Genomic DNA, 12189 nt, shown 5'->3' on the forward strand with positions numbered 1-12189 from the left:
GACGGACACACGGTGTGAGGGAACGGGGACACTCGGTGTGAGGAGGGGACACTCGGTGTGAGGGAAGGGACACGTGTGAGGGAAGGGACACACGGTCCCAGGGATGGCACACACAGTCCCAGGGAAGGCACACACGGTGTGAGGGAAGGGACGCACGGTATGAAGGAAGGGACGCTCGGTGTGAGGGAAGGGACGCTCGGTGTGAGGGAAGGGACGCTCGGTGGGAGGGAAGGGACAGTGTGAGGGAAGGGACACACGGTCCCAGGGATGGCACACACAGTCCCAGGGAAGGCACACACGGTGTGAGGGAAGGAACGCACGGCCCCGCGGGCAGCAGTGTCCTTGCTGAAGGTGCCACCACAGAGAAACTCCAGCTCCGCTCCAGCTGAATCACTCCTCGGTCGTGGCAATAACTGTGGAGTTGTGTTCCCTGGGGCAGACTCGAAGGTGTCTGGGAAGGAGGAAGGCAAACTGCAAGTTTTCTGGGAAAAGCTGTCAAGTGTGTGTTTGTGGTGAGTGTCTGCCCGAGGGGCTGTGTCACAGCGGGCACAGGAACACTCGTCGCTCTCCCAGCCCGCAGTGAAGGGCTGCAGGACAGTGTGGATTTCTGCTCCCTTAAGAGAATACAGAAAAGATCTCTAACCAGTTTGGCACTTGCTCAATGCTCCCGGAAGCAAAACTGCCAAGGAGCACCAGCCACCCCTGCCAGTCCTCGAGCACAAGTTACTGTTCAGGTTGACCCTGGCAAAGATGAAGCAGTCACAGCACCACAGGTTCCATCCTGCTGTCACAGGGACACTGGGAAGCTGACACAAGTTGATCATGTTCCCTCTGGGCTCCTCCAGGAGTTTGAGGAACTGCCACACCTGCTTTCAGCAAACCCACTCACCCCCTGCAGCCTCCACACCCTCCATCACCCCACCACCTGCACCGAGTTCCACCTCCTGGTGCAGCTCCCTTTTTTTCTTCTTCTTCCCCTTCACTCTCCCCAACACCTCTTTGGTATCACAAGGAGGAACAGTCAACATGGAAGGATAGAGGGGAACATAGGATTTTTCCAAGCAGCTGAATGCTGTACCCTTACTGCCCCTCCCTTGGTTCAGGTGTCTTCACAGAAGCACAGGGACACTTTTTTTGCTCAGTCAGTTGTGGTTTAGGGTGTTAGGGGTTTTTTTTCTATTTTTAAGCCTGGTGAAATGTCAGAATCAAACTACAAGTTACACAGATGTAACAGCTGTGTATTTTTGTGCGCTGTTCTCACCAAAACTACCCAAAGTACTGCCAGTTTGGTGAAGGACTTGAGTGCATCCATCACACCCACAGAGAAAAAGCAGCGTATTAAGAAATTCTTGTATCACTTTGCTGCATTTATGTTGTGAAATCCACTTTTCAACTAAAGTATGTAATTGAAAACAGAGCCCAAGCTCTTGTTTTGGGGAATAGTTTACTTCCTAAGGGGTCATTTTCCATTACTCAATGCTAGTGAGTCATGACTCAGTGCTAACCATGAAGAGACAGACCAGTCATGCTTAAATCCTACAACACACGAAGAAAAATACCTTGAAAAAATGCAACCTGTTGTGTGGTGCTGCTGTCTTACAGTTATGACTCAGGTTACCAGACGTACCCTCGTGTCTAGGTAGCCAACAAACCTGACAGTGTGTACAAACTGGTTACAATCAAAGTTACACTGGTGAGTACTTCCTCATTTGCAGTCATGAGGAAATTGCTATATTGGTTTATGAGTTTATCTATGAACACACCTGACAGTAGCTGCCAGTTTCTTCTCAAGAGCTTCAAGAAGTCAAGCCAATAGATGGGGATTAGTGCCATAAGGCAGTAACGAAAACAATGGTTTTATTTAGGTTGTGACACTCAACACTGGTTTCAAACAGAACAATTACATTTGTGAGGTGGTATCATAATAACCACAAAAAAGCATGTTACAGAAACAAAGAGTTCTGGTGTACAAGTTTAACATGAGAGAGTGAGCTGTGGACAAAGTATCTGCAGTTTCTATGAACTGTGTACAACTTGGTGTGGAAGAAACTCTAAGGACAGAAAAAACCTTTAAAAACAGAGTTAAGGCTCTTTATTTGCAAGTGATCTTCCTATTGGAAGTATATTGAAAATGCTTTCTCTAAACAGGATGCAACTTGAGGACTTCAACCTGTGCAAGAAGCTTCACAATGATGATCTGTGGAGCTCACTGTCCACATTAGTAAGGGCTGTGTGTCTTTTGTTTCCTCTTCACACCACTCTGTACTGTACAAATGAGCCTTTACCACATGCACCTCAAGAATAAAGTGCACATGCAAGCCAAGTCCCCATCAAACCTAAGAAGAGAAAAGGCATTTCTTCTCTTGTCCCCAGTCAGCAGGGAACTAAAACTGGTGTTTCCCTAACAGAGGGAAATCAGACATCCCTTTGTAAAAAGAGCTATATAGAGTATCTGTAGCTACTGCAGAATTAACTTGCCTGGTTTAGCTTTATAAGTGCATGAAGGTGTAAGCCTGGATAAAATCAAGTAAAGCAGCCTTTCAATGAAAGCAGTGTCAGGGACATCGGGTTGCACTCCTGGTGAGGAAGGTGAAGCTGCAGCACAAACAGAATTTTTGCTAGCACTGAGGGGAATGAAGAGAACAAAATTTTCAATAAAACCCCAAACTAAAACAAGCACAAGTTCCAAAATTGCATCTAACTAGAACTTCGGGGCTTGGGGACATGGAAAAAGGGAGCCCAGCCAGACAGCTCAAAATATCTGACTGATGAAGGGACCTACTATTCATTCTGAGGTTTTTAAAACCATCTTCATGCATTTATGTATACTGTACCTCCCTCAAAGCTCGTTGCATTCAGTATTTTGGAAGCCATTACAGGAAACTTAGCAAAGTTTTTTGTTTGTTTAACAAAATGCTTTCCAGAGCTTGCAGGAGGACAAAGAAGCTCCACTGAGCACCAAAAGTCTTGGACACACAGCCCAAGGGGGGGGGGGGGGGGGGAGAAGGAGGGCAGGACAGTAGCTCATCTAAGAGTTCATGATGGATTCTACCTTAACTGCAGGTACAAAGTACCCACATGTACTTATCACAAAGTACAAATGATGTGTCTTACAGCCTCACAGAAGAAATCTGTGCTACCCACACACATTGGTCACACCTTGACCCATCCATGCTCCAGTCTGGAAGAGACACAGCCCTGCCGAGTGCTCTCAGCAAGACCTCAGTGCCCACTGGGGCAGGACAGGCCCTCAGCTGCTCAGTCTGAAACACAGGTTGGTGCAGACAGGCCAACAGTCTGAACACTGCAAGCTGGTGTATAAAGGGTGAGAGCTTTAAGTTTTGATATCCTCTTCTTGGGAGCCAAGTTTAAAGCTACAGGAAGTGACTTGAGGAGTCAGAAGTGTCCAAATGCTTACTCTTTGCCTCTGTTTATCCTATAGAAGTGACCAAGTTTGATACAAGAAGAGATAGCATTCTCCATGCTGAAAAATAAGCATCACCACACTGGCCTGAATCAAGAGTTCAATTCCTTCTTGTGAAAAGGTGCTATTAATCCTGATTCAGGATCTTAGAAGATTAAATAACCCACAACTGACACCCCTGTTACCTGCTAAGGAGAGATCGTTGGGAAAGGCACACTACAACCCCCACTTAGCACAACTCACAGGTACCTCTGGCAATGCATCCATTCTCATGAATTATTCCTGTATAAACCTTTCCAAGGACAGCATCCTATTGCCTTATTCACTCTCGGTCTCTCTTGGATTTCATGAAAGCTCACACTTGGGAATGCATATAACTGTAAAATAACTTTCATTCCTTTATTCAAACTTCACATATACAGTGGAGAAAAAGACATTTTAAAATAGACCCATATCATTATATGGATTTTTGCAACATATCAAATTCGGATCAAAATTAAGATATACACTGTATTCCATAACCAAGCTAAAGCTTAAGTGTATACTTTGTGTAATAAACCCCAGGAACTACTCTGAATACTGGAACATTCACCAGTCAAATTCCACCCAGTGGGAAGTTGTTTACAGCAATATGGAGGTGCAGAATCCCTCTTTACAGGGGCTATACAACCACACTGTAAATGAGTATTTGAAATAGGCAGTTTCCCTTCTAGTCTTCCAAACAGCCTTCATTTTACAAAAGCAGCTGCTGTAAGTTGCAATGGACACAGGAAGATTTAGACCAGTGGTTTTCCGTACGAAAGTTGCCAACTCCAAGTGAGTAGATCAACAGCAGTTATCTTGAATAAAAAACAGCCAGAGCCTAAGCTCAGCACATCTTCACAGTCCTGATGTGGATTTCCTCGTGGCTGGGTGTTTTTCCTCAAGTGCTAGTAGCACAAGTACTGTTCATGCAACTGGAGAGAACCAAACATTTGAAACAAGAGCCAGAAGAGTGACAGTGGATGTGGTTTAAGAGAAAAGCTAGAGGAAACTTCCATGTTCTCATGATAAGCCAAAGAGCTCCACAAAACAGCCAGTCCCGATGGAAGAGATAATGACAGTTAAATGCAAAGTTCAAGGTAGCCATTTCCAGTGTAAAAACATTCCCTCCACCAGATGTTAGCACTGCTTCAGTCAGACACTAACAGCCGACTCCAAACACCGCTCTGGAGAAATGACACAGCTCTTGTCCTAAAGACTGGGGAAGGGCAGGTAATAACAAACTGAAACCTAGATCAACGGGTCAACACTTTACAAAAAAGGAGTAGGACTTAAATAATCCCTTTTTAAACTGCTTAGCACATCTGATAAATAGCTTGCATGTCAGTCTGATATATGCTGTACTGTTTGGCTCTTGAATCCCAAACCTCTCCAGGAGAGACACCACATCTGGAACACTCTCAAATAAATAGTGAAAGCCCAAAAGATAGTGAGTGTTTCGAAGCAAGAGTAACAGTACATCACCAAAGATAATCAGCGTTATGCATACAGGGAATGCTGTCCTGGCTGAACAGATTATGAAGCAGTATTCTCCATGAAGTACTAGGCACAAGAATAAATCAATTAGACAGTGTTTTCTGCCTCATGGACAAGTCTAAAATTAACATTCTTGGCAATACAACATTGTAACTGATATGCTTCTCAACATGTAAGAGCCTTAATTGCAAAAATCATGAAGCGATGTTTATGTTTGTGTCTGTGAGAAAGCAGTTACAGTTCTGGACAGATTTCTTCTATGCTGTGTGCTCTACTTTCCAGCTGGTACGAGTAACATGTGCTGCATAAGAAAGAGTACAGAAAATAGATAATTCTTCACACTCACTGAATATTTTCAAAACACACATGAATATCCTCCTAAATCATCTTTGTTTCCCCAAAGGTAGTGCTTGCCAACCCATCTTAGCAATATATGAGCTTTTAGTTTGAGAGTGCAAAAACTTCTAAAATAGTTATTTCCCCCTCATGCTCTGAAGAGATGTCTAACACCACAGCTCGGTACACTGAGCGCTCACCACCCCTGGAACTGGGAGGATTTAACCCAGGAGTTAAGACAAAGGAGGTTCCTGAAACACCAGCAAACACAGTACTTTCCAGGTCAAATTTCAATTCCAGATGAGACACTTGAAATAAAAAACCCCAAGTTTACAAATGAAGGAGCACAGTCTGTTGTGTTTTCAGGAAGTTATTAAACTCATGGTTTTAAGCCAAAGCACAGCAATAAAATAGAGAAAGCTCCTTCTCATTAGTGCTTGTCATAAGAAAGAGCCCTGTTTATTTATTTATTTTTAACCTAACTAAAACCTTGGTGGCAGAAGGCAAAGATCAAAGAATACCACAATGAAATTATAATAAACTTTTTTAAAGCCAGTTAGGCTTGGGCTTGAATTAGATTTGGTAATGTGCAGTTTACCAAGCAAATAGCATAGTAACCAACAGAACCAATGCATGTATGCTCTCAGCCTTCCCACCCGAGTCATCTTGAGGGTGATCTCACTCTGGTTAAGAAAACACAACACATTCTGTATGTGCCAAAGGCCATAGGGCACACCCAGCCAGTGCCAGGTAAGCTGATGGGCACCCTCTGAGCAGAGTTAGCACAGCAATGCACATGAAATGAACCAGAGAGAGAACAATGGTCTCGCTGCTTCTCAATTGACCTGCTACAGACAACACCCTCTAGCTGATACTTTTGTATAGCAGAGGTAGACAGGTCTGCACTGAAATCATCATGCTTCAATTTACCTACATCAGGAATACTTCCTTCAGTGATTTCAAAGAGAATTTCTAAAGGACAAGCTTTTATAGAGAAGAACAAAGGTCACTTCTGCTGGCAAAGTCTGTTCATGTCATTCATAGAGTCATAAATAAGGAATAGCCAGAAGAGCTGAAATGCTGAAGCAAGTAAACACAGAATCATAGAATGGTCTGGGTTGGAAGGAACCTTAAAGGTCATCCAGTTCCAGCCCCCCTGCTGTGTGCAGTCTTATCATTTCTACTTTCTTTTCCACCATAGAGCTTGGCTGCTAGAATCTATATGCATGGGATAAGGTACAGCTACTTGAGGCAATAAAGGAATGACCCATCCATTTAAAACATTTGGTAGCCACAGTGAAGACAGGGGCAAAAATACAAAGAGTTCTCACCATCACTGACTGGACTGGCCATCTTCATTTCAATCAGCAAGAAATCTCAGTCTGTAACCAAGAAGTGCAACTTACATTAGCAAACCTGCTGGTATCTGACAGGAGTCTTCTTAAAAACCTCAGTCTTTACCCCTTCTTGGAAAGGGGAGTAAAGATTAGAAGAGTACTGTTAGTTTTACTCAAACACAAAACAGACAGGATTAGAGGGTAGAAAGGAACATCAGATAAGAGAAGCACAGAACCTTTAAGGGATCTTCATGGACAAAAAAAATTCCAAGTGAGAAGAGGGTCTCAAGTTGCCTGAAAAACAACCTAGAAGCCAGTGGAGTCCTAGAGTCACAACAGACCACTAAGAAATGCCTCTTATGTCACATCTTTACCTGCAATAATCTTCAGTACTACAGAAGTCATGTTATTCCAATGGAATAAAGAGACTGCATGGCAGCTCTCACACAGACTGACAGGCATAACAGGTGAGGGGTAGCCACACCACCTCCTGATCTCCATAACTTGCCAAGAATTCTTCATTCAAATGGAATGAAGAATTTATCAAAACGTAGCTACAACATAACATGCAGAAAACCCAAGATATTTCCATTGCAGTTAAAAGTAAGTGTCAGGGCTGTCAGTCAGCTTAACAGAGTGAAGCCAAAATAAGCCATTGCAAAAGTCAGCTCCTGCCTCACCCAGTACACAAAGAGCCCCTCCTTTTCTGCTCTGTACAAAAGCACTTTAGAACACAATTTGAAGAAAAAGAGCTCTTTGAAAGCTATCCAGGTGAATAGTCTTTCCATACAATTACAGTACTACCAAGGGAATCACAGAAACATGAATGTTAATAGCATTTTGATCCACTTCCATGAAGGAAACCATCAAATTGAAATACTGTTTTGAATACATAAGTGCTTAATGTGACCAAAAGCACAGACTAGCAAAAACCCCAAGCTGCAGGTGTTAAAACCATCTATTTGAGGAATGTTTTGTAGCTCTAATTATCATTTATAAAAAAGGAGATTCTTCTGTGCCCTCAGCATACAGATGAGTGATAAATAGATCTCATCTCAAAAAAGCTATTTCAGTAAAACTCTGACATAAACACAGCCATGGTGCTGAACACAGGCCAAGTGTAGGATTTCTCAAAATGTGGGTAGTGGCAGAAGACAGAGAGCTTTAATAACAGTTGTGTCCATATCCCATCCTTTGAGCAACCCTGCTGCAGAGTCACACATGATCAGTCTGAGGACATTCAATTCACCAGCTGCTAGAGAAGTGAGACCAGTACTTAACCTCCTAAGAGCTGACCAAGGACAGAGACCTAGAGCTGTGATGGTTGATACAGAGGTTAGGAGATAAGCAAACATCAAGGTTTAAGCAGAATGATAGAACAGTGAAGAACTGAGAACTACATCAGGTTAATGGAAGGTATTTCTATGGGCAATAGTGTGGAGGTGAACTAGTTAGTTAATGGGTTGATAAACTGGCAGTTGCATTTATGGAATCCATTAGCCATGAGGAGTCTAAAAATTGTAATTACCAGTTGTGGCTCTGAAGCTGGTTATGAGGAAGGTGGAATGGACTTCAACAATAGAGATGGAAAAATGCTGCAAAGGTCTGCCTTCTTTCCACTGGAGAATGCAGCTGGGGAGCGGAGTTGCCTCTGTTTTACAGCAGAGTGCAGAGGGATGGCAGCTTCAGGCCATGGAGAAAGGTCATACGGTTGCCTATGGGAGCCCTCCTTTCCCCTGGAGAGTGAAGTTCTAGTAAATAGCCATTATAAGGCCTATGCTAAGTCACTGGATAAAGTCAATCCAGTAATGGGTCTCAGACATACCAAAATGATCCTTTCGGGGCAATTGTGAAGGCATTAGTCCTCCTGTAATAAACAGTGGGACTAAAACGTGCAATCCAGACCTCGAACACGCAATTTGGCAAATCACCTTTTTATTGTGTGGAATTTAAATGGATTTTAGAAGAGTTCCTAGTTCACATGGTTGTGAAAAGCAAATGTGAACCAAGTTAAACCCATGCAGCATCTTCCCAAGTCTGCAGACCGTGCACACATCTCGGAGCTTTGCCAGCCACAGATGAATGAGTCTTACAGACTTCATTGCCACTAGTCTCATGAGCAACAGATGTCTGTCTTTTAATGACAAACACTTGTTCCAAGTGCTGGTACACACAGAGGTGGGTAGTGAACTGTAATTATTCACCAGAAGACCACCACAAAATTCAAAGACTTTTATTATACAGTCTACCTTCTTCACCCAGAGAGAAGCTTAAAGATGAAGGAGAAGGTGTCAGCCTCTATAGTTTTACAAGTTTCCTATGAAGAAACAGCCCTGAAGCAGGTTCCAGAAACAGCTCACACCTAAAAGTCCCAGACTTTCTTCCAGTAGCTGCACTAAAAGCAAAGTTGAGAGTCTTACACCATCTATAGCAATGACCAATACTGCTCAAGGACAAGTCCATACTGAAGTCCTAACAGCAGTTTTACACTACAGTGTTCTTCTTTAGGAAGTTAGATACAGTCCTTTCACCAGGGAGGAAGCATTCATGGTAGTTTCCCATTGCTGGCTGCAGGATGGATTTGGAGCAGAATGGGAACTGACCCTGAATGGGAGCAGAAGGCCAAACTCTCCTGTGTGGCCACTGCTTTAACTGTTCAGTACAAGAGAGCTCCTCCTTCAAAAAGGTTGCGGGTAACTTCACTACCCAAAGTCAGTTATGTTGGGGAAATAGCACGAAACAAAGATGTTTGCTTTTCTGTTATGTCACAACAAACAAAATCCTGCAAGCTGTTTATCAACACTGATGGGTATTGCTCCATGCTCCAAATCTACCTATCAAGGCAGTGTGCAGCACTGCTCACTGGGCATTACATACACACTGTACCCTTTCTGTTCATGCTGAGCACCTGAGTGTATTCATTTCCCAACAGCTGACAGGGGCACCAGTACTTAAACGTGCTTTTTAATTCATCGGTAGCTCACCGTGTTCGGTAGTTTCTGTACTCATTGTTTCTACATCTGCAGCATCATGCATCTCTTCATCCTCATCCTCATCCTCTTCTTCACCATGGAGTTCTTTTGCAATGAGCTGTCTTGCCAGTTTGATGTTTCTTCCTTCATTGTAGTGCATTTTTCTCTTCATTTCAAACTGTTTCTTTTTCTCTGTGGACAAACAAATGCAAATATTTATTTCTTGTCTTAAAAAACAAATCTTAAAAGCAATCACTGGATTAAAATTATTTTCTTCAAGCAGTGGAGTGTCTTTTTAAAATGAGTCTGACTTACAAAAGGGATAGTAATTGATGGACTGGAATGGCTGAAGCACTTTTAAGAGAACCTGTTTGCAACTAACAGCAAGTCTGAACCAAGAGAAGCATCTGGTAGCAGCTCACAAAATTCCAGAGTTTCACAAGCTTTGTCTCTAAGTAAACTTAAGGACAAATTGAGATGCACTGGTGGGATAGAAGATGAACTTCTGCAGATGTCTGCCTTGCCTCCTGGATAGCTACCAAAGGTCAGTTATGAGAGATATATTTACCACATGTAGAAGAAAATATTTTCCACTTTCCCCATGGCCTGAAGCCTAACTTTGCTCCATATATTAAACATTAGGAGGTCAAGTAGTAATGCATTATAATTAAAATAAACTTTGCTTATTGGCAGCCCCAACACTGTGTTGGTTTCTATCTTTCCTGTAGAACAGCAGGGTTAGAGCTCAAAGTTGGGGCCAGGAAATTTGAGAAGCAACAGCCAGATAATGCAAGCCTGAAACCTTAGAAGAATTGTTTGACTATTTCCTCAAAGTGCTCTAGTCCAAGTTAGCACAAAACAAGATCTCTGTTGAAGATGCTATTTGCTTTGAAATAACTGTAGATTTCCTACTGGATCCATCTACCAGTTGCTTTGAAAACAACAGAAATATTTGTATGTTTGCAAGCTATTAGTAGCATCTTAATTGCAGTGGTACTTACTGAATTAAGTCCACCTGAAATATGTCCAGATTAAGAACTACTATCTCACCCTCAAACAAGAAGAACTTATTTGAGAACTCAAAGTTCCTTAGCAGGAATTCCCACATCTTAAGCTTGTGTACAAGGACGCAGCCAGTAACAGCAAATTCCTGTTTATATGTAGATCCCAAACCAAACAATCCTGATTAGCAACAAACATATTTGTTCAGAGACTATTTATCTCCATTTTCAAATCACAACATTTTTCTGATAGTACTTTTTCTCCCCCAAATATTTCTTACTGAAAATCTGAAACTATGGTCAAGGGGAAAAAAAATAAATCAAAACAAAATAAAGAAAACAACCTATGCCTACCTCGTTCTTCAGGTGTTAAATCTTCATCCTCTTCCTCCTCCTCACTGCTTTCCTCTTGCCTGGCTATAATCTTGGGTCCTTTACCTTCAGCTGCAGCTGCCAGTCTACATAAATCATGCAATACAAAATGCTGAAATAGCTAGTTTTTCACTAGTTAAAATACATGACATTTCAGAACACTCATGCAAACTCAGTTCGTTATTTTTGCCATATTTGTATGTAGTAACAATCTGCAAGAGGTTTAAGTTACCAGTGTCACCATTGAACACTGAAACCCACTTAATTTGGCAATAGTTAAAATGCAACTTCTAGAGAAATCAGCAACAGCTTTCCATACAGAAAATCTGCTCCACGAAAGAACAGAGGAGCTCAACATTTAGTTAATTTTCTAAGACAATACTTACTTTTTACTCAACACATCTGCTTTTAAGGGCTCATTTGACTCTGAATCACTCACTGCATCCTCATCATCTTCTCCTATCATGCTTGGAGAAAAAACAAAAAGTAGCCTTTATTAGTAATTTGCTGCTTAAAGCTTGCTTGAGAAAACAGTCAAAACCTCACAATATTCAATGAAAAGACTCCTTTGATATTTTTAAAGCTTTCCAAATCTACTTTAAATATTGACATTACAACATTATATCCAAATACTGAAAAAAATAAAAAAAAATACCAGTCACATTTATTCCATTCAAAGCCTAAAACCTGTTAACATGACCCTTCTAAAACTGACTCTGTCCTTTTAGACAGTTCTCCTCAGTAGCTTGAGAAGCTTTGTGAATCTGAGCATGTTGCCCACGTCCAGCAGGTCTGCACAGTCACAATCAGACATAAGAAATGCTACACCACACACAAAGTATGTTTTGTTGTAAAACTGATGTTACATGGCAGTGTTCAGGGCAGGAGTCCAGTGAGTGTACCTGTGATAAGGAGTGCTTGGCTCATCTATTTTCATCAAGCCATAATCTTTGCCTGCTGGGTGGTACGTAGCAATGATGTTCATCTCATCCCACTTCTGGGATTTTTTACTGAAATAAGAAAATAAAGTTAAATTTCATTATAGTCTAAAAACAGTAGTTTAACAGCAGAAGGAAAGGCTGAAACACCTTTCATCTCTACTATATACTAAGCACACAGAATATTGTTATGACACATAGACACGTTCAAACTATGACTGTTAAACCCTGTTCTATACATAAGTCATGACAAATCATCAGTGCAACTTAATTTCCCTAACAAGTCACAAT

The 12189-nt window shown here is 42.0% G+C and overlaps 1 protein-coding gene across 1 annotated transcript; it reads right to left on the minus strand.

Moving 5' to 3' along the window:
* Positions 1 to 3798: 3798 nt before the first annotated feature.
* On the minus strand, positions 3799 to 11963 carry PPP1R2 (protein phosphatase 1, regulatory (inhibitor) subunit 2). Its single transcript, XM_009084670.1, has 7 exons — positions 11863 to 11963; positions 11347 to 11427; positions 10943 to 11046; positions 9600 to 9779; positions 8144 to 8351; positions 6610 to 6660; positions 3799 to 5243 (listed from the first exon to the last, which is right to left on the minus strand). Exons 1-5 carry the CDS (start codon positions 11943 to 11945, stop codon positions 8272 to 8274), a joined length of 528 nt encoding a protein of 175 aa, XP_009082918.1. The 5' UTR covers positions 11946 to 11963; the 3' UTR covers positions 3799 to 5243; positions 6610 to 6660; positions 8144 to 8271.
* Positions 11964 to 12189: the final 226 nt, after the last annotated feature.

This window comes from Acanthisitta chloris, unplaced genomic scaffold (assembly GCF_000695815.1).
Source record: "Acanthisitta chloris isolate BGI_N310 unplaced genomic scaffold, ASM69581v1 scaffold981, whole genome shotgun sequence".
NCBI lineage: Eukaryota > Metazoa > Chordata > Aves > Passeriformes > Acanthisittidae > Acanthisitta > Acanthisitta chloris.

Bases quoted from the DNA above. Each gene is read 5' to 3' on its own strand.
- PPP1R2 (XM_009084670.1), bottom strand. From the start codon at position 11,945: ATGAACATCATTGCTACGTACCACCCAGCAGGCAAAGATTATGGCTTG. The intron at 11,047-11,346 runs GTAAGTATTGTC...TGATTTATGTAG, and splicing joins GCAGATGTGTTGAGTAAAAA to ACTGGCAGCTGCAGCTGAAG. The intron at 9,780-10,942 runs GTAGGCATAGGT...GTTTGTCCACAG, and splicing joins TTTAACACCTGAAGAACGAG to AGAAAAAGAAACAGTTTGAA.